The sequence below is a fragment of the Panicum virgatum genome, chromosome 1K (genome assembly GCF_016808335.1).
Source record: "Panicum virgatum strain AP13 chromosome 1K, P.virgatum_v5, whole genome shotgun sequence".
Lineage (NCBI taxonomy): Eukaryota > Viridiplantae > Streptophyta > Magnoliopsida > Poales > Poaceae > Panicum > Panicum virgatum.
In genome coordinates, this window is record NC_053136.1 from 15079221 (window position 1) to 15105908 (window position 26688).

General features: G+C 50.9%; 2 protein-coding genes and 1 non-coding gene across 3 annotated transcripts; 1 reads left to right on the plus strand and 2 right to left on the minus strand.

Moving 5' to 3' along the window:
* Nucleotides 1-1464: 1464 nt before the first annotated feature.
* On the plus strand, nt 1465-11555 carry LOC120696803 (zinc finger CCCH domain-containing protein 15-like). Its single transcript, XM_039979808.1, has 2 exons — nt 1465-2452; nt 11302-11555. The coding sequence occupies exons 1-2, from the start codon at nt 1583-1585 to the stop codon at nt 11425-11427; spliced, it is 996 nt and encodes a 331-aa protein (XP_039835742.1). The 5' UTR covers nt 1465-1582; the 3' UTR covers nt 11428-11555.
* Nucleotides 11330-13173, minus strand: LOC120696796 (UDP-glucosyltransferase UGT13248-like). The gene is made up of 2 exons (XM_039979794.1): nt 12416-13173; nt 11330-12189 (listed from the first exon to the last, which is right to left on the minus strand). Exons 1-2 carry the CDS (start codon nt 13115-13117, stop codon nt 11578-11580), a joined length of 1314 nt encoding a protein of 437 aa, XP_039835728.1. The 5' UTR covers nt 13118-13173; the 3' UTR covers nt 11330-11577.
* A 12246-nt stretch (nt 13174-25419) lies between these two features.
* On the minus strand, nt 25420-25526 carry LOC120658617. Its single transcript, XR_005668745.1, has one exon. It is a non-coding gene; the product is annotated as a small nucleolar RNA R71 (small nucleolar RNA).
* Nucleotides 25527-26688: the final 1162 nt, after the last annotated feature.

Below are 26688 nucleotides of genomic sequence, written 5' to 3' on the forward strand. Positions count from 1 at the left end.
TTTCATTGTTTGGCTATATAAAAAATATAATTTGTCTCTTATGCGTGATTTATCCTCTTAATTGTATTTGTATTAGACTGTTGTCGACCTTAACTTTGAATTTAGGTAACTGAAGTACAGCGCAACTCAGCGGAACTCACTCCACTTGTTAGAGAAGAACCGAAAACTGAAATGGAAGTATATTTTCCATTTTTTAACAAACGTGAACCTAGGTAAATCAACAACTTAGTTGCGGAATGAAGCTGAAATTTTTAGCACAATCAAGCATCACGTGAATAGTCTATTATAAAACTTTCATAGTAATTGGAGCAAGATAACTGCAGATATGTGAGTAAAGATACGAATTTCACACTAAAAATTTAAAACATAGCCAAGCATCTACAACAAAAACTTTCTACTAAAGACATGTCATATGATGTGATTATTGCATAGATCTACATTTGTGGAGCTCAACAAGACTGAATTTATCATTTTTTTATTTATCTACGAACCCTGAACTTCTAAAAGAAATTTTTTTTTATCAATTTTCAGCCCATTTAAGAATCAAAAGAAAAACAACACTAAAGACAGAGACTTTGCAACACTAAAGACTATTTATCGAAGTCTAGATCTTTGCATTGGGAACCCTGGAGACTTCCCAAATCATTTTTTTTCTTTCCCTTTCTTCGGGGGCAGGCTTAGCGGAGCTGATACCGGGCGGCCGCCGGCCGCGCTGGCCGCGAGGGGTAGCGCTGGGTTAGCCACGTTTAGCTTGCTCCCATGGAGGGGCGAATCGAGTGCCTAGGGGACTTGTAGGCCCTCAGCCATGAGCAATGGCAGTCTGGATGGCGAGCACGAGCAGGCTCCAATGGTGTCGATCTTGGCTGCGGAAGGCCACGGCGGCAGCGGCGGCTGGCCGGGCGGCTGTCGAGCTGCTTCGGGCTTGCGCTATCCCGAGGCCGAGCATAGCTTGGGAGGCGGGCCGTAGTCTGCTGGCCATGTGCGCTGGCCCTGCTACAGCAACGCAACACGGCCGTGACTGCGGCATGGCCGCGCGACGACCACGAGGATGGCGAGAGGGAGGCGGGACGGCGGAGGGCGCGCCGACGGCATGGCCGCGTGACGACGGCGAGGACCGAGTGGTGCAGGAGTTGTCCGCTATCGGGTTCGCGAGGATTCGCGATGGCTCGGATCGAAGATGAAGCGGGTGGGAGACCCGTGCCAAACCGCATTGGACGGACAAGATTGCCTGATCGCTTCATCCGATGGTTAATGGGTTATCGGGCGACGTGGCTTGATGGTTTGCCCGCTTTTGATGTAGGATTCGTATATAGAGATTCGAAGAAAAAGAGACGTCACTGACAGGTGGGTCCCAGAGGAGCTTGCGAGTTTGACACGTCAGGAGCCTTGCTGGGCCCGGCCCACCAGACCCCAAACCGAAATGGTTACAACGAAACCGACTCGGCTCTGCTTGCTTCCTCTTCCCCCAATCCCCCATTCTTCGACGGGTCCACCGATCAGAGAGGGGAGAAGCCGAAATCTCTCTCCTTGTGCCGCTTCGATCCAAACTGCGAGCGACCAAGCCCCCAACCCTACCGCATCTATGGCCGACGGCGGCGCCGGCGCCGGCGAGTCAGGGGCCGGCGCTGGCTCGGCGCCGGTGTGCAACTTCGTGAGGAAACCGCCCAAGAACATCCGGAAGCGCCCTGCCGCGCCCGCCGGCTCCGACGACGACGACGGCGGCGGCGGCGCCCTCGCGGCCTTGCGGTCGAAGAAGGGCCCGTCCTCCGCGGGCAAGCTCGTCTTCTCCTCCGCCGACGCCTCCTCCGAGCCGCGGCGGTTCCAGTACGAGTCGTCCCGGACGATCCAGTCCACGGACAGCCGCGCCACCGCCACGCTCGAGACGGAGACGGAGTTCGACCGCGACGCGCGCGCCATCCGCGAGCGCCAGCTCAAGCAGGCCGAGGAGGCCCTCAAGAAGAACCCCTCCGGGGCCTCCTCCGCCTCCGCCTCCGGGGAGGTGTACAAGGGGATCCACGGCTACACGGACTACAAGGCCGGGTTCCGCCGGGAGCACACGGTGGCCAGCGAGAAGGCCGGCGGCTCGCACGGCCCGCTCCGGGCCTCCGCGCACATCCGCCTCTCTGCGCGGTTCGACTACCAGCCCGACATCTGCAAGGACTACAAGGAGACGGGCTACTGCGGGTACGGTGATTCCTGCAAGTTCATGCACGACAGAGGGGATTACAAGTCCGGGTGGCAGCTCGAGAAGGAGTGGGAGGAGGCCGAGAAGGCCCGCAAGCGGCGCATTGCCATGGGAGGTGGGGATGGGAGTGATGATGAGGCAGCGGATGAGGACGACGACGACGATGATGAGGCCCTGCCCTTCGCCTGCTTCATTTGCAGGCAGCCTTTTGTGGATCCGGTCGTCACGAAATGCAAGCACTACTTTTGTGAGCATTGCGCATTGAAGGTATGAATCAGTTTCTCCTGTTTTCTTTTTTTTGGTGATCAAGAGCTTTTCTATTACTCAATCAACGGGTTTATCATGGACAAGATCAAGGTGTCCACTTGTTTTCTCGGCTAGGCAACTAGTTTTTCATGTAGAAGATTATGGAACAAAATTGCTTCGTAAGGTTATTACTTGACTAGATTTGTGTGATATAGAGCCTCTTTCCTTGGGGTTTTACGTTTCCTTTCTAATCAAATTGTCACACTAAATTATTTAAGCTTGTTAGATTAGTTATTATGGAAGCGAATTGCATACTTCGCTCAGATTGAAAGTAGTGTATCACCTTGGTAGACTTCAGTGTAGAACAAAACTGTAATGAAGTGATTGATTAGCAATTTTGTTTTCTAGAACTGTAGTTGTGTGATTGTATCACTGAGTCCCTTTGACAGAGCTCTGGCTTCAAGAATTTTTGGAGCTGGTATTCGTATTTCCAGAAATTCTTGGAGCTGGATTTGTGGGCAGATTGAGGGTATTCAGTTGAGGTATTTTGCTTTTATTTGGATTAAACTCAGAGGTTTTAAGCCATTTTAATATATCAACACTCTATTTTATCCGTGGATATTGGAACAGGAGTTCTGCCAAATACGCCAATAGTATCATGTGCTTCCTAATTTGCTCCTTGAATAGATAAATTCTTTTAAGGAGTGGAACATGTACTTTTGATATGAAGGATTCACTTCAAACAATAGGAAATGTTTTCACCAAGATAAGATTCTTATACACAAATGGATTGGGTGGAAGGAAATCGTATAAATATATGATTTACTTTAACAAATTTAGGAAACTTTGAAGGAGATAATGAAAATATATCTATTGGAAGGGATAATCTGCTTCATCAGTTGCTCTTTGTCTTCGGTGTACTGAATGCTCCACCAAATAACACCTCGCTTCTTCAGACTTTTCCATGACACTGCAGCAAGTTGTTACCCGAGTTGAATTGTCGAAACATTACCCTTTCTTGGGATTCTTTTTGGATATTTTTTCCCTCCTTACTTTTCATAAGGATTTCTCAACCAAGACCACATCTCCATGTAGATCAAGCGCCTCTGTACAGCTAGCTTTTCTTCTCTAATACAAGTGAAGCAGGATAGCATGGTCATGCCATCCTATGCAGCACGGATACGGATACGCGTATCGGTATCGGACCGATACGGATACGTGGATACGCCATTTTTCCAAAAAATTCGATACGCGGATACGTTTTAATTTTTTTTCAAAATAAATAATAATATATTATTAATTAAAATTAAAAAACATCCAGCAATCCAGTATAACACTCCTCCAAGTTCTAGTCCAGCCTTCCAAATCACACATAGTATAATACAACAATGACATGAGATAGACTGACATCCTAAATAAACAGCTCACACGAGATACACAAATAACGTAAATTCTCTCATGACTCCTCAGCCTTATCCATTCACCTTCTCTCCCGTAACCTTATCCCCTTTCCTCCTCTCTGTGGCGCATGGCATGTGAGGGTGTGAGGCCACGGGGGAGCACTGGAGCAGGCACGAGCGAGCTGGAGCGGCACAAGCAGCGAGCTGGAGCGGCACGGGCGGCGAGCGAGCGCGTCAACGCGGCAAGCAGAGGCAGCGAGCTGGATGCGGCAAGCAGGGGCGACAGGGGAAGGGAGAGAACAAGAACAGGGGAGGAGCTCCTTTGCACATAGATGCCATCTCGATATGTATCCGTATTCGATACGTATCGGATACGCGATACGCCACCAAACTGCCGTGTCCGTGTAACATAGATGCCATCTAGAAACATGTCCCTTAGTACTAAGAGATCTATGCAGCTTTGTCAACTATACAATAAGTTGTCAGAGATGTCCATCTTTCACTGCTGAATCTCTGAAAAGAAGTAGGAATGCCATCTCATTAGGCTCCTTAGGAGCAACTTTTATAGACCAACCCACATGAGATTCCACTTCCTGCACTTCCGGGACACATTTTTAACTCCCAGAGGTGGTGGATCTTCATTTTTTTTCCAAGAGTGCAGTTACCTTTGAGCTATCCACACAGTCTAGAAGCATTTGAACTTCCTTCCTGGGTCCCATGATGGCCAACACTTCTTAGTGGGTTAGAGCATGTACATTGTCTCGGGTAAGGAAGGAGCAGTGACGTATTCTCAGATGGCAGTTTACATATGCGACCTCTTTTCCTTGCAGAAGGATAAAACATCTTCTAGCTACAAACAAAGGCTGGGCTATACAACCATGCAAGCCTTGAGATGGTTGCCTGGACACCTTGTCTGTCATCTTTCCTTAGAAGAAAGGTGGTTCAGTCACTGGCCATTGGACAATGATCTTAAGCCTGGCAAATCAAATCCAATAATTTTAATTAGTAGCTGCATTTGATTAATAGTCATGGCTACCATCTAAGGGTTGGCAACTTCTTTGATCTCTACCTTGAGTCCTTGTGTTGTGGACCGTGTCTTCGGCGCCAAGTATCAACGCAGGAATAAAAAGGACACGACATCATCTAGTGGCTAGGATTATCTTTTGTATTTTCGGCAGGATAGTTATTTGTTTAGGAAGTTGAGATTTGTTAGGATCCTTAGCCAAGTTTGTTAGGGCCGGCTCTATATACAGAGTTGGCACATGATCTTGAGATTTTAGGCAGAAGATAAACGTAGAGTTCAGAGCCTCCAAGGGAGGGCGAACCTAGTATTATCTCATCTGCTATCGTGTTCTACTACTCGTTATATTAGCCCCAACATCTCTGGTATCAGTCTAGGTCTTTCCTCGGCTGTTCCAATCTCCACGCCCCCCCCTTCCCCGGCGCGCCGCTAACCCCACCGCATCCACTGCAATGGCCGGCGATGACGACGATTCTACACCCGTTTCGAAGGCCGCCTTCGACGAGGCGATCGACAAGATGATCAAGATGATCGGCGACATCGGCAAGAAGGTGAACACGGAGGTGGCCTCTGTCCGCCAAGATTACGCCCTCTTGTCGACCTCCATCAAGAATGTGCAGACCCAACTCCTGGAGAAACAAGGCTGTTTTGAATCAGGATCATACTCTGGCGGCGACAAGGCTCCGGCGCCACCCGTCCACAAGCTCCGTTTTCCTAAGTACGACGGCTTCGAGGATCCCATCACCTGGATCCACAAGGGCGAGTAGTTTTTCTGTGCGCATGGCACGCCAGAGGACCAGAAGGTGTGGACGGCCACGTTCTACCTCCAAGGCGCCGCAAGCCAGTGGTACTACCGTTGGGAGAAGAACCATGGCGTCCCTGACTGGAAGACCTTCGTTGACGGCGTCCACCCCCCCTCCGGAGCAACCCCCTCGGCGAGCTCTCTCATTGCCGCCGCACGGGATCCGTCGACGAGTACGTCGACCAATTCCTGAAGCTACTGGCCAGATGCGAAGACGTCAGCGAGACACAACAGATTGATCTGTTCACCGCCGGCCTACTTCAGCCCCATGTGCACCGATGTCGAGATGCACAGCCCCGCCACACTTGAAGATGCCATGGCGTTGGCCCGTTCGTATGAACGTCGCCTCCAGATCACGAACGACATCGCGCGTGGACCAGCGCGCCCTGCCAAAGCCGCAGCCACTCCGTCATCTACACCGTCCACGGCAAGCAACCAGGCAAAACCAGGTGCGCCCAGCGCCCGGCCCCGCCGTCTCTCTCCGGAAGAGATGGCCCAACGTCGCCTGGAGGGCCTGTGCTTCAACTGCCCGGCGAAATTTTCCAAGGAACACCTCAAGCAATGTCCCATGCGGGGCATCTACATGGATCTGGAAGACGACGACAACGGCTCCACCACGTCCTTCGACGGCGAACCAGAGGTCTCCATCCATGCCCTGACCGGCATCCACGCGGGCGACACGATGCTGTTATCCACCACGGCGTCCAACGTATCGCTCGTCGCCCTTATCGACTCTGGCTCCACTCACTGCTTCATGTCCACGGACACCGCTACACGCCTTGGCCTCCAGCCGACGCCGTGCCCCGGGCTGTCCGTCGCCGTTGCCAATGGCGAACGCGTCCCTTCGGGTGGTGTTTGTCCGAACACCCCGATCACCATCGGCGACGAGACTTTCAACGTCGACATCTTCGTCATACCCCTCGCGGGCTACGAGCTGGTCCTCGGGTGCCAATGGTTGCGCACTTTGGGTCCTATGCTAGATTTCAAGCTGAAGACGATGACGTTCTGGCGCAACGACCACCGTGTCCGCTGGCACGACGTTGGAGCCACCCCCGCGCCGATGCTATCGTCCCTGGCGACGATCGACTTGATGGAACATCTGCTCCAGGAATTCTCGGACCTCTTCGCTGACCCAACGGGACTTCCACCCAAACGCCAGCTGGATCACCGCATCCATCTCCTGCCCGACACGGCGCTCGTGGCGGTTCGCCCATACCGCTATCCTCAGCTCCTCAAAGATGAGATCGAGTGCCAATGCCAAGAGATGTTACAACAAGGCATCATTCGCCCCAGCACATCGGCGTTCTCCTCTCCCGTCCTCCTCGTTCGCAAGAAGGACGACAGCTGGCGGTTTTGCGTCGACTACCGGGCGTTGAACGCGAAGACAGTGCGGGACATGTTCCCGATCCCTGTTGTGGAGGAGCTCTTGGATGAGCTCCACGGCGCTACATACTTCACCAAGCTGGACCTGCGCAGCAGGTATTTTCAAGTCTGTATGCATGACGACGACATTGCCCAGACGGCGTTCTGCACTCATCACGGCCATTATGAGTTCCTCGTGATGCCTTTTAGCCTCACCAATGCTCCCTCAACATTCCAAGTGCTGATGAACGCCGTTCTCCAGCCCTTCCTCCGACGGTGCGTCCTGGTCTTTTTCGACGATATACTAATCTATAGCAAGTCTTGGACAGAGCACCTCCATCAGGTTCGCGCCGTGCTCTCCACCCTCCGCGAGCACAACCTGGTCCTCAAGCGGTCCAAGTGCCTCTTCGCCGAGCGCAGCGTGTCTTATCTCGGCCACATCATCAATGGCGCAGGCGTCGCCATGGATGAAAGCAAGATCGAGGCTGTGAAGGCATGGCCCCTGCCCAAGACGATCCGGGCGCTACGAGGCTTTCTAGGCCTCACGGGCTACTACCACCGTTTCATCCACAACTACGGCAACATCGCCGCGCCGCTCACTGCTCTACTCAAGGAGGCGTTTCGATGGACCGACGATGCTACTACCGCTTTCCACGCCCTCAAGCTGGCGCTTACCACCGGCCCGGTCCTCCAGCTCCCTGATTTCAGCAAGGAGTTCGTCGTCGACTGTGATGCATTCGGTTCGGGCTTCGGGGCCGTCCTTCATCAGGGCCAAGGTCCCATCGCCTTCTTCAGCCGCAACGTCATGCCATAGCATGCCAAGTTGGCGGCCTATGAGCGCGAACTCATTGGCTTGGTGCAAGCCGTCCGCCACTGGCGGCCATACTTGTGGACTCGCTCATTCACAATCCTCACGGATCACTGCAGTTTCAAACATCTACTGGATCAACGGCTTTCAACTATCCCCCAACACACTTGGGTGAGTAAGTTATTTGGTTACACGTTTACCCTGATCTACGGGCCAGGGCGACATAACGCAGCAGCGGACGCTTTGTCTCGCCGCGACGAGGACTGCTCTCCAGCTCACGCTCTGGCCATCTCACGGTCGGAGTTTGAGATCTTCGACGACTTCAAGAAAGAGGCCGAGACGCTCTAGGACATCATCAGCAAACGTCAGGAGATTGCTGACGGCACGGCCGGGGCGGCATGGAGCCTGGTCAATGGCTTCGTGATGCACTGCGGCCGGGTATTCGTACCCTCGGCATCATCCCTGTGGCCCCTAGCTCCTCGCTGCTGCGCATGGCGTCGGCCACGAAGGTGTCCAGAAGACTGCATCGCCTACGCTCCTCCTACAACCCGCACGCCAATCGCCTCGTGCGAGACTTCGTCAAATCCTGCGAGGTGTGCCAGCGCAACAAGTCGGAGCACCTCCATCCGGCCGGGCTGCTGCAGCCCCTGGACGTTCCAAACAGCGTCTGGTCTGACATAGCGATGGATTTCGTGGAAGGCTTCCCGCGGGTGGGCGGCAAGTCTGTCGTACTGACGGTCGTTGACCGTTTCTCCAAGTACGCGCACTTCATTGCGCTCGGGCATCCCTACACCGCCATGTCCGTAGCGCGCGTGTTCTTCGACCACATCGTCCGCCTCCATGGCCTGCCGTGCTCCATCGTCAGCGACAGAAACCCAGTGTTTACCAGCGCACTCTGGACGGAGCTGTTCTCTCTCGCTGGAGTTCGTCTTCGCCTCAGCTCGGCGTTTCGGCCTCAGACGGACGGGCAGTCCGAGGTCACTAATCGCATTTTGGGGGTTTACCTCCGTTGCCTTGCAGGGGATCGGCCACGCACCTGGCTTCACTGGCTGCCTTGGGCGGAGTACTGCTACAACTCATCCTACCAGTCCGCCCTGCAAACTACGCCGTTCGACGTGGTCTACGGTCGCCCACCGCTGACGCTCCTGTCATACGAGCCCGGCGTCGCTCGCATGGTGGCCTTGGACAAGCAACTGCAGGACCGGGATGTCTTCCTCGCCGACATTCGGGAACGCCTTCTTCAGGCCTAGGACTACATGAAGGACCGCCATGATCGCCTGCACCGTGATCTTCAGTTTGAGGTGGGTGAATGGGCGTGGCTTCGGCTCCATCAGCGCGCCGCGACGTCCATCAAGGGCCGCAGTTCACACAAGCTGTCTCCACGTTTCTACGGCCCATTCAAAGTCGTGGAGCGCATCGGCAACGTGGTTTACCATCTGCAGCTTCCCCCCAAGGCGCGCATCCACGACGTCTTCCACGTGGTGTTTCTGAAGAAGTACTCCGGCGATGCTCCAGAGCAGATCGTTCCTCTACCGGTCATTGTTCACGACCGGGCAGTCTCGTCGCCTCAAACAGTTCTGCGTGCGAGGCCGTCACGAACGTCATGAGATCTTCTCGTCCAGTGGTCGGGACAGCCGGCCGTCGACGCCACTTGGGAGCCACTGGAGCAGTTCAAGGAATCCTTTCCCGATTTCCAGCTTGAGGACAAGCTGTTTTCTTACGGGGAGGGAAGTGTTGTGGACCGTGTCTTCGGCGCCAAGTATCAACGCAGGAATAAAAAGGACACGGCATCATCTAGTGGCTAGGATTATCTTTTGTATTTTCGGCAGGATAGTTATTTGTTTAGGAAGTTGAGATTTGTTAGAGGATCCTTAGCCAAGTTTGTTAGGGCCGGCTCTATATAAAGAGTCGGCACATGATCTTGAGATTTTAGGCAGAAGATAAACGTAGAGTTCAGAGCCTCCAAGGGAGGGCGAACCTAGTATTATCTCATCTGCTATCGTGTTCTACTACTTGTTATATTAGCCCCAACACCTTGAAGCCTCTTTCCTTTTGTTTATTCTCATAGAAGAACTTTGCTTTATTTCTTCCTCCAGAGGAATTATAATGAGAAAAAACAATTTTTAGTGCCATTCTGATTATTGGTTTTGAGGAATAGTCTGCTGATTGAGATCCAATGCTAAATAAAATATGTCATGCTCAAAGAAACTCCCGTTGTAACTCCCGCTGACTGAGGCAAGCAACATAGAGGTGAATCCTGCCTGAGTGCGTTTGATAAAAAAATCTGCCTGAATGATATTAGGCACAGTAGGCATTAGACAGAATAAATCACATGAACACTAAACAATATTTACAGAAATTTTCAATATATCACTCTGATTCCTGTATAAAAGCACATGGAAGTCTGTTAGGAAGCATTTCTCTCTCTCTGTACTCTTTTGAATGCCAGTCGAGCAGTTAGACACCAAACTAGAAGTCATATAGTACAAACAGTTAAGAGCTGGATCCGATATAACTTGCAAGGGCCAAGTTCAGAAGTCTCCATAAAGAGAGGTTGGGAACTGTACATTGTGTGAGCCAGTCCCATGGGGTGGCGAATACATCAAGTCTGATTTGTGGATATAAACTAATTTTAAGATGTAATGTAGTTAGTGTTTTGTTGGTGATGTGAGCTATTCGGAGGCTTGTTTAGAGAATGGAACTGTTTGCTTATAGAGTTTGTATTGAGTTACTGTCAATTTAGTTTTTGTAAGGATAGTGGAATAGGTACGACAGATTTACTGTGATTCAGACATGGCAGTAGCTTGGTAGTTTCAGTACAGAAGCATCACATGCGGGATTTTTGGTGATCTATGGAGTGGGACTGTGATAAATGAATCGGCAAACCTTGTATTTTAGGAAATGTTGACTTTACCTGATCTATTGTTAAGAATTTAATTGTTAGCTGCTTAGTGCAGTCAAGTATATGTATCTCGGCAATAGAACTTACTGGCAGACCATTGATAAATGAAACGTAAGTCCCTAGTTAAAATTTCATTTTACAAGAGTTACAACTGAAGATTGAGGATAAAAACCATAGGTTGAGAATTCTGTACTGTGTATGCGTGATATAGAGCTAAGGATTTGAAATTAGACATTCGAATTGGATTGTTGTTGTCCTCTTGTGGAAATATTTCTTGAGCAGACAATCGAATCGGATTGTTGTTGCCCTCTCGTGGAAATATTTGTTGAGAACTGGACCACATTCCGTGCAAACTATATTATCAAAGTGGATCTGTAGCTACTGATCATGTATTTTATTTTTGCTTTGGTTGAATACTAGTTACGAAGTCCTCTTTGCACAACTACTTTGTGTTTGGGCAAATCATAGTGTTGCGTTGACAGGAGACTGACTTGTATGCTTTTTAATCTTGTTCCCTGTGGTAGAGCAAATTCTAACAAGTAACAAATTCTACCTTTTCTCTCTTAATGTTTCAGCACCACTCGAAGAACAAAAAGTGCTTCGTCTGCAACAAGCCGACCATGGGCATCTTCAACGCCGCGCACGAGATCCGCAAGAAGATGGCGCAGGACAAGAAGCAGCAGCAGCAGCACGAGGACTGATAACTCTAGGCACCGAATGCAAAACTTAGCCGTTGTACTTTGATGTAATAGCTTTGTTCTGATATTTTTTCCCATCAGAAGAAAAATGAGAAGGAAATGAAATTCAGAAACCCAGCTTTGAACCTGTATCATGCATGAGCACATTGTCAGCTACTCCATGCTCCTCTCTCCCTCCATCACCTCCCTCACACACCTCTCGACCTCCTTCCTCACCACACCCCTCTCATCCGGGCGCACACGCACACCTACTCGCCACACATCTTCAATATACTTGGCGTTCATGGTCTGGTCGGACCACTGGGGCATGGCGACCATCGGCACGCCCGCGCCCATCCCCTCCATCGTCGAGTTCCAGCCGCAGTGCGTCACGAAGCACCCGACAGCCGGGTGCGCCAGCACCTCGAGCTGAGGGCTCCATGCCACGATGAGGCCCCTCTCCTTGGACTTGCCGGCGAAGTTCTCAGGTAGCTTTGAGATCTCTGAGGCCCTGACAACCCACAGGAAGGCTTTGCCGCTGTCGTACAACCCCTCCGCCATCTCGGCCATCTGAACAACGTCTGGTTTGGCGAGGCTTCCGAAAGAGACGTACACGGCCGAGCGCGCCGGCCTCGCGTCCAGCCAGGCCTTGGTCACCGCCGTCAGGGGGGTGTAGAGGTGGAAGCCGTAGGACGCGTCGTCCGGCAAGCGGTTGTCGAGGTACGCCGACGGCACGGTGGGGCCCACCGTCTTAGCTCGCCACGTAGACACCATGTACTCGGATTCCTTTGCACCATGCCAATAATTTCAGTGAGCAGGACAACCTTCTTACTCACACGCATGTATCCTGGTACTCACTCCGTTTAAATTATTTTGTTTTGACTTTTCTAGATTTATAGTTTTAATCATACACCTAAACATAATATATATTTAGATACATGGTAAAAATCATTTATTTAGAAAAACTAAAATGACTAATAATTTGGGATGCGGAAATTAATTGACTACTAACCTGGGGCTGCAACTCGTAGAAGGAGTTGACAAGGACATGGTCGGCCTCGTCGAGGCCGCTGAACTGGTTGACAAGCAGGTCCAGGTACGCGCGGTCGGTCATGAACGTCGGCAGATCGCGCGGCCTGAGCCCGGCGGGCAGCCCGGGCAGCTCGAGCGGCCTCTCGCCGCCGGCGACGAGCAGCGGCGCCTCCGCCAGCCCGGTCCACGCGTGGCCGTACGCCACGTTCACCGCGCACGGCTGCGTGAAGAAGGCCGCGGTCGCGGCGCCGTGCCGCCGCGCCACGCGCCGCGCCCACGGCAGGAACGCGTCGTACACCAGCGCGTGCACGGGCCGGCCCAGTGCCGCCTCGGACCGGAGGAGCGCGCCCACGGTCTCCGACCCGGCCGCCTCCAGCCGGGCCGTGTACGCCGCGACCCCTCCGGCCTCGTCGAAGCCGCCGCGGTCGCAGCCGTCCGAGACGGCGGCGACGTGGACCACGGCGCCTCCTCCCGCAGTGGCCGGCTGCTCGCCGCCGCCGTCGCCGCTCTGGGCGAGCACGAAGCGGGTCACGGCGAGCGTGCACCGGACGCCGCGGCGCGCGGCGAGGCGCTTGCCGAACTGGAGGATCGGGTTGATGTGTCCTTGGCTTGGGTTCGGGAGCAGGATGACGTGGATGCCGTGCTCTGCCTCTGGCTCTGCCATGGCTGCTCGATCACTCATCAGCTACGGGCGATCACTCATGAGCTACGGGCGGTGCATTGTTAATAGTGATGCAAGTCCCACTTTTTTGGGTCATTAGGTCCACGCAAAATTTAATAAAATGAACTAGAATGACATGCTACATAATTAGTTTGAAAGAGAGAATAAATTAACATGATAAATTCAAAAAACACCAATAGATACCCACTTTGTGTGCGAAAAGTCTATTGTTTGCGATGACACTGTCTGGTTGTCCATGTCACATATTGTCAGTTTGTAGAACAACGTAACCCGGCTGCAGGACTCGCGTACTACGCGACATGCATAAGCTGCTGTGGACAAGATCATGGCATGACGTTAAAGATATTAGCGTTTGTCCTGTGAGTAGTTTCAGTAATTTTTTATGAAATAATGTCCGGCGGCTAAGCAAAATAAAGCAGCTCGTCACGATCTCTCTCAGTGTCAAAAGTCACCTTTCTGGCGTTCGAGCTCATTTTTTTTAAACGGTTTTTTTTTTTTTGAAACGGGGGCGTTCGAGCTCATCGTGCATCATTCAGATGGATCGTGCAAAGATTGCAGCAGAGGCTATTGTTGGCAAAGAACGTTTGTCCAAGCAAGTATGTTGGAATCAACACTTAGCATAATTCAGAAACAATCAACGTGATCTGCACACGATGAGGTACTAGTCCAGTTTCAGTTCAAGCCACTGCGCGCTACAGAAAAAAATTTGTAGGAGCGGATTTTTTTTTCCAGTTCGGGTCAATAGGCGCACCGCTCCCGTTAGTACTAGAGAACAGTGTAGCAACAACGCTAGCCTTGTAAATACATTTTCAGAGGCGGTGGGAAATTGACCCTATTTTCGACTGATAGGTAGCCACCAACTCTCCCCTCACCCGAAAGAACGGAATATAATTTGGACTGAAGGTTCTTGGTCCATAATGTTTCAATGTATTTTTCATTTTATTTATTTTCAATTCAATTCCATTAATATTAATGTATAATTTATTTTATTATATGTATAAATATCTTTCAGAATCATTTTAGTAGAACACATATATATACATATTATAGGCAAATTGGGCTTGGGTCCCCTTCTGACTTGGGCCCTGAGCACATGCTGCCCTACCCCGGCCGGCACTGCAGAGGATTTTCGCATCAACAACGTCCTCTCCTCACGGCACCATCAACCGACGCCTAGACAGAACCTCATCAAGAAGCACCACGCCTGGCGTAGCCCAAGCTCCTCGCGACCTAATACATGGTGGCTTGACAAGAGCTTGAAGCACCACACGCGCGATTGTTGGAGCTCGAGGTCACGAACTCACGATGGCGAGGGTCATGCTGGGGTTCGATTCAGTCACACTGGACCTCGATGCGCCATGGATGAAGAGGGCCTAGAATGAGCTCGCCCCTGCTATGCCCGGCGGCCGATTCCGCTCTGCTCTAACTTCAACTTTAATGTGTGCTAGTAACGGAGCAACGATGGACCATCCTCCTACCAATTTTCAGGTTCTTCAGTTCCTTTGTCTTTCCCCATCAAGCAAGGATAAAATTTCTCGCCTTTCTGCTTGTCGAGGTACAGAGGCATCACAGTCTAAATTCATCTGTTTGGGATTTGCGCCACCGCCTTTAGTCGTCCCCTGCCCCACCTGCGGTAATGCTGCCCGCCGGGTTGAAAATGGGACGGGAAAATCCCGTCCCGACCGGCTCCGTTTACCGTTTAAACCGACCATAAACCGTTTCTGCGGAAAAAATAGGAAAATGAGAAAATAAAACGGGAAAACGGGCGGGAACGGGAACGGGAACGGTTGGGGTGTTTTCCTGACCGTTTTCACGGTTCCCGTTTTCAGCCGGGAAAATTCCCGCGGGAATTCCCGTATTTGTCGTAGTCGGCTGTGTTACCTGTGTTGGAAACGTAAATTATTGTTTGCATGTGTTACAACGTGAATTGTGAATTCGTGATTCACTTTACCTGTGTTTCTTAGTTATACGAGTCTTGTTTCCATGTTATTTATGCATAGTTGTAATTATTTTATCAAGTTAAATGTTTGAAGTGGTTGTATGTATTTTCCCGTTTTGAGTTATCGATTCCCGATCGTAATCGGCATGCTCCCCACCGATTGATTCCGTTCCCGATATCCCGTAATACCGATTTCGTTTTCCCGTCCGATTTTTCCGTTCCCGACAAAAAAATACAGTTGCGAGAACGGTTAAAGGGTTTTTCCAACCGTTCCCGACCGTTTTCATCCCTACCCGCCCCCATCCCCACGGGGGCATCTATTCGTTGCATATGCGTTTTTTTTGAAGCTATCGCAGAAGACTGTTCATCTTTTTCGTTCCGCCCGGCGTCCTCTGCCCCGCCCCCTTGTCCTCCACCCCGGCCGGCGGCTCCCGCCGCCTTGCCGTGCCGCCCGCCCACCACCCACCGCTGCCCTTCTCGCCCCCGCCCACCGGGGGTCCGGCCCCCGCCCGGCCGGCTGCGCTCCCGCGCCGCCTCGCCCTCCGCCGGCCAACCCGCCTCCACCGCCGGGCCGCCGCCGCCCCCGGCCCCCTCCTCTAGATCTGGTGGACCTTGGAACCCCCGGCCACCCGGAACCTAAAGGCTTTCGCCGCCTGCCACCACCCCGGCCGTCGGCGACCTCGCCGGCGGCTGCTCCCCCCACCAACCACCCCTCGCCGGCCACCCCCTCCTCCCCTAGCTCGCAACCCCTCACCAGCCGCCGTGGCTCGAGGAAGAAGATGTACAGTGCTTCTGCGATGTGTCGTCGGGAAATCGCATATGCGACGAATAGATTTCCTGCATCCCCACCCCCTGCAAAGTCGTCGTCCGTCCCCTCCAATCCCCATGGTCTGCGTGGCTGCGTTGCTACCTCTCTCTCTTTCTCTCTGACAGGGGGGGATTGCCAAGGTGTCATGTGTATCCCAGGTGTCGTGCCATGTCAGCAAAATCAGGTTGCAGAATTGGAAGAAGATGGTACTTGTGGGGCTGCTATACGTACTTGCTTTTCATGTGTAATGGTCGTCCTCATTTTATTCAACTAGGTGATTCCCCGCGTATTGCTGCGGAATTTGAAAGAAGTTTTCGATAAACTATGATAAAAGTTACAATAATTTTTTAAACAAAACGCTATGGAGAACATGTAGTATGACAACTAAGCACTTAGATCGAGTTTGCTAAAAATAAAAAATAATAAATTTTTAATAAAGAAAAGTTCGTATACATGGTGCATTTGTAGAGATTACGTTGAAAGCCATATAAAAAATCTCTTAGCTGAAAAATAATAGGTTTTTGAGTTTTTTTTTGGTTAGAGAAGAAAGAAATGAATAGGACATGCATTTCTTGGATATAAGATACGATGCATATGCGTTCTCCTCGACGCCGTGGACGCCGCCACCACCACCACTAGCAGGCCCCACCACCCCCACGCCTCCATCGTGTCCTTCTTGGTTAGTGTCGACGCCTTCTCAGCAGCTTTGGGCGCCACGATGAAGGACGGTGACGGCCAGTTGCTTCTGTTGGCCGCCGCCGTCTTGTTGGATGGCTTCCGGGAGAGGGGCAACTCAACATCGCTCGTCAGTGCTGCGCTCTCCACCAGCTCCATGGAGCTGTCATGTGCCGCCACCAGCTCCGCGAAGTCGTAGCCGGCCTGTAGGAGCTCATCATAGTTGCTCGGGCGAGCTGGATGCGCTGCTTTATTTTTTTACAGTGAACAGGAATACGCTGCTTCTGGGGTTGAGCGTGTGGCATATATACTATTAACATGACTTTTGATTGCTTAGTAGTGGTATATAATGTCAGTGGAAGCAGTTTTGTGTGCTGGTTCGAGTAAATGACGTGATGAAAGGATATTAACGTGAGCGGGAGATGACAGCAGCAACCTGGCCCAGCAGCAGCACTACCCGGTGGCTCCGCAGCAGCAGCAGGTTCCCTGGACTCCATGGTTTGGCGCATGGGACCAGCAGTTGCTGGCCAACTCCTTCAGCACGATGATCCTCAACCCTCCTGCCTCGACAGATTGGGTTGTTGACACTGGTGCATCCACCCACATGACCCCGGACTCCGGTAACATTTCCTTGTTCCGTCCTCCCTGTTCCTCGTATCCTTCCTCCATTATTGTTGGCAATGGGTCTATTCTTCCTGTCACAGCATGTGGTCATTCCGTTCTGCCTGGCCCTCTTTATCTTAATAATATTTTGGTCGCTCCTATTATTAAGAATCTACTTTCCGTGCGCCAGTTCACCACTGATAACCACTGCTCCATTGAGTTTGGCCCTTTTGGCCTTTCCTTGAAGGATCTCAAGTCCAAGAACGTGATCGCCAGTTTCAATAGTCCGGGGCCTCTCTACACGCTGCAGCTTCCTGTGCCTATGTCCTCCCCTTGTGCCCTCGCCGCTGCTCCAGCTGACATCTGGCATCGGCGCCTTGGCCATCCAGGATCTGAAGCGCTCTCCAAGCTTGTCAGCAGCTCTGCCATCTCTTGTAATAAAGGCATGGATGCCTCCCTTTTGTCATGCTTGTCAGCTGGGTCGCCACACTCGTTTACCTTTCCCAACCTCATCGTCTAGGGCTCTCAAGGTTTTCGATTTAATTCATTGTGACTTATGGACCTCTCCCGTTGTGAGTGTGTCTGGTTATAAGTATTATCTCGTCATTCTTGATGATCGTTCGCACTACTTGTGTACTTTCCCGCTTCGCCTCAAGTCCGACACCTTTTCTACCTTAAAGCATTTTTTCTCTATGCGAGGACTCAGTTTGGTTGTGCTATCAAGAATGTGCAGTGTGATAACGGGCGCGAATTCGACAACACCTCCGCCCGCTCCTTCTTCCTTGACCACGGTGCCCTTCTCCAGATGTCATGCCCGTACACATCATCCCAGAATGGCAAAGCAGAACGCATGATCCGCTCTGTGAACAACGCCTGCGCTCCATGTTGTTCCAAGCTTTGCTTCCTGCTTCTTACTGGGTCGAGGGTCTTCACACCGCTACCTACCTGTTAAACCGTCTTCCCACCAAAACCCTCGCCCAAGGGAACCCTTATGCTGCCCTCTTTGGTCTTCTGCCTTCATATGAGCATCTTCGTGTCTTTGGGTGCGCCTGCAACCCCAACCTCTCCGCCACTGCCCCTCACAAGCTCTCCCCGCGCTCTACCCTTTGCATCTTCCTTGGGTACTCCTCTGACCACAAAAAGTACCGGTGTCTGGATCGGTCTTCCAATAGGATTCTCATCTCCAGACATGTCGTCTTCGATGAGACCTCTTTTCCCCTCTCCAGCACCTCTCGTCCACCTACGGAGCTTGATTTTTTACTAACTGAACACGAGGTCTCGGTATTCCCTATCAGACCCCCTGTTCCCTCTGCCACTCCTGCAGGTTCATCGTCGGCCCCAGTACTCGCGCCACGCCTAGTGCCCGTGTAGCCTGTGCCCGCGCCTGTACTGGAGCCCGTCCCTCCAGCAGCCGTGGCGTCGCCTCCTCGCACGGTGCCCGTGCCGCTGCCGCACCTGGCCACGACGCCCACGCCGGCGCTGCGCCAGGCGCCCGTGTCGCCCGCGCTGGCGCCACCTCCGGCCACGACGACCGCGCCTGCGCCGTGCCCTCCGCCCGTGTCGCCCGCGCCGTGCCCTCCGCCCGTGTCGCCCGCGCCGGCGCCACCTCCGGCCACGACAACCGCGCCGGTGCCGCGCCCTGCGCCCGTGTCGCCCGCGCCGGTGCCTCCCCTGAAGGTCTACACTCGGCGGCTGCGCCAGGCCCCGGCTTCGCCTGCGCCTGCACCGCCACCCTTGCAGGTCTACGTCCGTCGGCCTCGTCCAGCGCCGGCATCGCCTGCACCTGCGCCGACACCTCCTCTCCCAAGGGTGCTGTGCCGATTCCACCAATCACCAACCAGCACAGCATGGCAACCCGAGGGAAGCATGGCTTTCGTCTACCTGCCGCTATCACGTCTCCACCACCCTCTCGTGTGTGCTGGTTCGAGTAATGCATGGTGACATGATTAATGGATATTAACGTGAGTGTGTGCATGAATAAGTGGATTAGACATATTATTGTGAGTGACTTTTAATTACATTTGTAGTGCATTGCTGAGGTGGACAGTTTGCATGTTGAGAGAAATATATAGTGGGGACTAACTATATAGGTTTTATATATTGGAAGTTGGTATCATGCTTGCAATCACATTTGGAAACACATCCGGCAAAAAAAAAGAGAGAAAAATGAAGGGACAATTTCATACCTGTTTGAGTTAAATTTATCGCCTTAAAAAACTTCGGGGACTGCTAATTCGTGGGCGCGCGCTGTGATGGCTTTGGGCGAGTGATTCCTGACAATCACTATCCTCTTCCGAACTTTTCAGTTTTGAAAAATTTTAATTTCCGCAACTTTCTATTTCTGGAATGTCATAATTTATAAACATAATTTAGACGCGTAACTCCTTGATGATAACTTCTTACGAAATAATTTTGTTGTACAATTTTTTACAACATACACACCATATACTCATAATTTCTAGGAATAAATTTCAAATGACAACTTAGCAGAAAGTTATAATATATACGTATAACTTGCATGTCAGACCTGGGGCCACGGGACTGCTCATAAGCATAGAATGTTCCGAATAGAGGGATAGCACACGGACTACCCCTCGTCGCCTTATGTCTACTCGTACAGCAGTATAACTAGCTGAAGTACGAGGAAACTACTCGACCTAGTCGGGGTAGAACTCTAAACGTACCCGGCTGGAACTTTCCATGTAACCCGGTTCCCCCAAGATATATAAGGGCGGACAGGGACCCCTCCAAAACATCGAACAACACCTAAGAGAATACAAATCACCACACAGGACGTAGGGTATTACGTTCCGGCGGCCTGAACCTGTCTAAATCCTTGTGTTCCTTGCACCATCGCGTTCTGATTCCAGCGAGTCCCTACTCATAACCACTCTCCTCGGAATACCCCTCGGAGAACTTGATGGTAAAACACCGACAGCTGGCGCCCACAGTGGGGCACATCGCCAAAAATCAACAGAAGAATTCGATGACATCCTTCGACTTCAGTTTCCCGGCGATCGACCCCGGAACCACCTTCGTTTTCGGCTCGTGGGTCTGCATCGCCGACGGAACAGAAGGTTTCTCTAGCCACCTGATCAACCCCACGAGCGCGAGGACACCCCGGCTAGAACAACTCGGTAAAATCACTTCCGCCAAAATCCTTCTTCCTGGGACCGCGAAGGAAATCGGGAGCTTGTCCTTGTTGGACCCGACTCCAACTCGTTTTCCTTTCGGACTGAGGAATTCAGCCATGTCGTACTCCGCACTCTTCCACCGTAGGGACCGGACTAGGACTCGGACTCCTCCCTGGTTCGACTCCTACCCGGACTCAGACGATGACTTCGACTTCGACTCGGACTCGCTCGGTTGCCCGAACCTGACCATCCTAGCCACGCCGCAAAGCCGAGTTGTCTACTGGAAGGATTCAGAACTTACCGGCGCGCCTACTAACACCCGGGTTGTGGCCTGCCTACGAGATTTGCCCTATCAGTCGGGCAGACCCCTCTCTCCAGTCAGAGGAGAAGAAATTGGCGACACTACTCTGGTCGATTACAGCACAACTCACTTGACCCCAAACAGACAGGTGTATGTCTCACTTCACGGAGAAGAAAGTGCACTCGGTTCGTAGGCTGATCAATACGCCAATGAGAATCTGGACCAAATATCAGATGATGAGCTATTAGTCAATGCTCTCCAAGATGAATCCCAGCAAGACAAAGAAAGCCGGTGATGATGCAACCGCCACCGAGCCACTCGCAGAAAGAACGCGACTGCTAGAGCTCAGCGCGCTCCAGCTACGCATGGACCACGAAACATGCGGCGTGACTTAGACGAAGCAGCCGACAATGCTTTTGACAGCCCACTGATCAACTTAGCCGAGGCATCCATATTAATGCAAGCCTTGCCAGACACTCCTCAAATTCGTGAAATTCAGCGCTTGACCAGAGATGCCTTGCATCAAATTGGAAGACAAAACCCGGCTCCATCTGTTTCCCACACAGTCAGACTCCTGCCCGACAGAAGGACCACCAGGAAGCATACCAAGGCAACCACCCGTGTGGCCAGCCCCAGCCTAGGTTTCAAGATGAGAGCCATCACGCCGGTCCTTTAAGAAATCACGATCGCTTCCATGATGACGCACAGGATTTTATCAACACCAAGCGTCATGGACGACATGCCAATGAAACTGATCGATTCCCAGCCTTCAGCCAGAATATAAACTATGCTGAATACCCGATCGATTTCAGCCCAGTAAACATGCAGAACCTAAAGAAGTATGATGGCAAGCAGGATCCTCGACAATGGCTACGGATCTACTCGACCACTATCGAAGTGGCAGGAGGGACAAAATCTACTAAAGTCACATACTTCCCCATGGCTTTAGAATCTGCCCCGCTCCCATGGCTCGAGAGCTTAAGACATGACTCGATCCACTCGTGGGAAGATTTGAAAAAGATCTTCATCGACAACTTCCAAGGTTCCATTCATCGCCCGGCTACTCGCCATGACCTACGTCTATGCAAACAAGAGCGTGGAGAAGCCCTGAGATCATACATAAAGAGGTTCTTCGACACACGAGCTACTATCGCCAACATAGCAGATGACGATGTGATCGACTGCTTCCACAATGGCCTCGCTACGCAACAGCTGTACCGAGACTTCGGGAGGAATAGACCCCGCTTAGTTGTCGCACTGCGAGACATGATGCTTGGGTGGGCCGATCAAGAAGAACAAGAACGTGATCGCTTCCCCCGCCGCGAAGATAACAACCAGAAACGCAATGGAGAGCCACGATCAGATAAAGGCCAACGTAACTTCGACAAGAAGTGCAAGCCAGAAGACACGGTAGCAACAATGGATCGGGGTCAACAAGGCAAGAAGGGAAATCCGCAGGATGATTTTTAAAAACTACTCGCAAGACCTTGTCCTCTGCATCCCAAAGGAAGGCACATGATCCTCGAATGCATAAACCTTCGCAAGTCTCTCCAAGAACGTCAGTTGGAAGAAGACAAGAAGAAGAAGGACAAGCAGGATGACGAAGATGGAGACAAAGAGAAGAAACATGATCTACAGAGGAGATTCTTCATTCAACAGAAGAAACCAGAAACTGGTTTGGCGGGAAATACTAAAGATGGAACCAGCCATTCAGAAACCACTGAGGCACAGTGAGACACCGATAACCTTCTCAAGGGAAGATCAATGGACCAGCTTCTCCGAACCAGGAAAATTTACACTCGTTCTAGACCCAGTGGTGACAGGCTCCATTCTCACTCGAGTACTCATTGATGGTGGCAGTGGCCTAAACCTAATCTTCATGAGTACAATCACCAAGATGGGACTCGACATCTCCGACAAATTGAAACCAAGCAAGGCACCCTTCTATGGCATTGTGCCAGGGAACGCTTCCTTCCCAGTTGGAACTATAGTGCTCCCAGTCACTTTCGGTACCCCAGATAACTATCGAAGTAGCGGACTTCGAGTCTTCATATCATGCCATACTCGGACGACCAGCTTTGGCCAAATTCATGGCAGTTCCTCACTACGTCTACCTCCTGCTAAAGATGCCAGGGAAGACAGTAGTTCTTACTTTCCGCGGGGATCTTCAAAGGTCCTTTGAATGTGAAAAATAAGCTATCACCTATGCTTCCACCAATCGATTACTAGACACCACAAGAGAAGTACTCGCAACAGCCCAGCAGTACTCGGCATCAGGGACAGAAATCCCTACGAAGAAAATAAACCGCTCTGCCCCAAAACCACCGGACAACGTTGGAGTCAAGGAAATTCAGCTAGAAGAAGGTGACTTGTCAAAGACAGCTCTGATTGGGACAGGGCTCACTGACAAATAGGAAAGCACGCTCGTCAACTTCCTTAGGGCCAACCGCGATGTATTTGCATGGAAACCAGCCGATATGCCCAGTGTCCCGAAGGAGTTGATCGAGCATTCCTTAAATGTCAACCCTACTGCTATTCCTAAGAAACAACGGCTACGAAGATTCTCACCAGAGAAGAGAGAAGCCATAAAGAAAGAACTAGCCAAACGACTCGCGGCTGGATTCATCAAAGAGGTTTACTGTTGACGCTCACTAATGATCATTTCCAGGCGTCAACTTGATCAAAAAATCATGAGAGTTTGCATTTCTTACATGCATCTTTATCCAATAAAGTTTCTAAACCACACTTTACCTTCTAGAAAATGCAAGTTGTGCTTTTGAGCTAATATGTAGGTTACAAGCACACTTTGGCCCGACATAAAATCACAAAAATTATCAGAGCGCCGATTCAGGCTCATATGGACCAAAAGTGATGCAAGAACCTAGTTCAGACAAGCCAATACAGGCCAATACCAACGTGGACCAGACAAGGACGCCCATGACAGCCTGCTCGAAGAAGATGAGGGCGGTTGGCGCCACTGGCAGGCCGACTGACCTACCAGGTCGGCTGACCTGGCCCGTGGGCCCCACCGCCTTAGTCAAGCCACGCGTCATCTCCTGGTTGGTCCATTAGGTCGGTTTGGAGGGTTTCACCCCGTGGCTCCCTGCTATAAATACAAGGGGGGGGGGGGTGGAAAATAGAACACACACACACACACACACCACACTTACCCCTCCTCTCTTGCTCATCTTGCATAGTCTTTAGGCTTAGTGGAGTTTAGGAGAAGTTTAGGAGTCTTCGAGTCGCCGGATCTGCTCGAGAGTCTGGTATGGGTTCATCTCTAGCTCTCTCTTGTAATATTCGGTTGTTTGTAATAGAATTAGACTATGGTTACCGATATCTGCTCGAAGTATGTTCTGAGTTATCGGATATATGCTTCTTGATATGGTTGCGTTATTATTCAATGCTTGCATTGCATGATCGCCCTATGCTTGAGATAGTTAACATATCATGCTTAGAACTCTATCAACTGCTCTAGTATTCATATGTTTGCTCTAGTGTGATGTCTGTCCATCCGGAGGGTGGGGGCTTCGCGCGGGACACTCGAGTATCCCTTACTAGTGTAGACATGGTGTTTAGATTAGCTAAGAGTTGCTGGATGTCAACTATACCCACGGTTTGTAGAGGTAGCCGGTAGGTGGTGACAGCCCTGTCCGAGCCCGAGTAATCCTCCACGTTCGGTATGGGGGGTAGGAGGGACATAAAGCCGCCGAGGTGTACGGGCTCCTGCCATTGCTTCGATAGCGGTCTCCCTGTTGTGTAGTTTAATCTCTGACGATATAACCAATGAGATAGTATAGATATAGCTAGCCTAGCACAGTTGACTCGAGCTCTAACTTCTTTCTTGCTCCCGGCCTAGAGTATCTTTTATCTTTTCTTTTATTTATTTATATTGAGGGTAGTTTGTGTGTGTGTCACACTACCTCCTACCATGTTATATATCTTACCCTTGTTTATGCATGAGAGTATCCAATCTAGATAAAGTTCATCAACTAGTCTATATCCCTTCACTCACCGTCTTCCCTGCGAAAATATAAATGACACCCCGGAATACTCCCGGGTAAAATGCTACAGCGGTATTCCGTGCGCTTGCGGATTTGTTCGTGGTTCATGAAATACTGCCACCCAAAATTGGCGTCTGCGGGCGTCATCGCTGCTTTCCCGGTGGTGACGTTGGTAGGCGCCAACAAGCATTTTTGGCGCCGTTATCGGGGAAGGCACAGATTGAAGTATATAGATAAAGTTATGAACAAAATCGAAATTGGTATTCACTTGCTAAACAGGCTAACTTGGCTTTATTTTCTTGTCTTTGTTGATACGAAAACAGGGTAGTGTATGATCGGTTTCGACTTGCCGCAAAGCATTCATTCCGATCCATAATCACTTTTGAGAAGAGTTTGACCTCGTATCTTACCTCCTCAAATCTCACTCTTGGCAGCCGAACCAGTCATTGCATCGTTGTCAGCTTCTCAAGCTATGGCTCAGAAGACACTCCGTGATCACTCTTCTCCGTCTGGTAACCAGGTCCCTACCGGGTCCGAGGTTAACACCGGAGGAGAAAATTTCGAGATCAAGACGGGTCTCATTACGATGGTGTAGGCCAGCCCTTTCTGTGGCAAGGCCAATGAGGATGCCAGCGCTCATCTCCAACAGTTCCTGGAGCTCTGCAGTACTTTTGTTATCAAGGTTGTATCGCAAGATGCAATCCAGCTCCGTCTGTTTCCGTTGTCTCTCTTGGGGAGAGCGAAGCAATGGTTTTATGCTAACAAGGCTGATGTAGACACTTGGGACAAATGTGCCAAGGCGTTCCTCTCGAAGTTCTTCACGACGGGCAAAATCAATGCTCTTCGTGGTCGGATTTCGAATTTTCAGCAAGCATCAAATGAGTCAATTCCTGAAGCTTGGGAGATACTTTAGGAGTACATTCTGGCATGTCCGCACCATGGAATGGACAATTAGCTCATTTTACAGAACTTCTACAATGGGTTGACTCAGTCATCCCGTGATCATATGGATGCCACTGCGGGTGGGGCTTTCTTCTCGCTGACCATTGAAAGAGCTACATCATTGATCAAGAAGATGGTTTCCAACCAAGGTTGGAGCGATGATCGCCTCCAACCACGCTAGCGAGGCATGCAATCCGTCAAGGAGGCCGACATGCTTGCTATGAAGATTGATCTTCTCCTCAAGAAATTTGAGGATTATTCCCAAGATAAGGATCAAATACAAACACTTAAAGCCTTGGAAACTTGCATGACATGCGAGGTCTGTGGGAATGTTGGACATTCAGGCGACAACTGTCCAGAAACCCAAGAGAAAGCTCTATTTCTCAATGGCAACAATGGGTTTCGTCCACATGGAGGTCAAGGGTGGAATCAACCACGCCCATACTACCAAGGAGGTAATGGAAATTCAAATTCTTTCAATCCTAACCAGCCTACCTTGAGAGACCTTGTCTACGGCCAAACGAAGATCAATGAGTCCCTTCAGAAGAAGTTGGCCGCTATAGACAAATCTATGGAGACCATCCATGCCAAGATGGACGGATTCTCCACCGCCATGAAGAACCAGCTGAGTTTCAACAAGACGCAAGAAGCTCAATTGGCTCAGCTTGCTGCTGCTACACTTGCTGCTGAACTAGGGAAGATTCCGGGGCAACCCGAATCAACTCTAGAAAGCGTCAATGTCATAAATACTATGTGGAAAGAACCACTTAGCAGGACACCCCTCAGCTATGCAGAGAAGCTCACACGCCCAAGAAGAGGTGCGTGGGGCGAGTTAGCAGCTACAATAAGAGAAGATCTTGGAACCCCAGTGATCAGTTGCTCAATCTTCGATTGTGAATTTGATCACGCCCTTTGTGACCTTGGAGCTAGCATCAACATCATGCCCAAGGTAACATTCGAAAAGTTAGGCTATCCATCAATTTCCCCTACTACTATGTGTGGTTCAGCTGGTGGATTCCACGATAAGATATCCCGAAGGAGTCGTGGAAAGGCTAATGGTAAAAGTCAAGAATACCTACATATTAGTGGACTTCGTAGTCCTCAATATGGAAGGAGATCTTGGGATTCCGTTCATACTTGGGCGACCATTCCTTAAGGATACAAA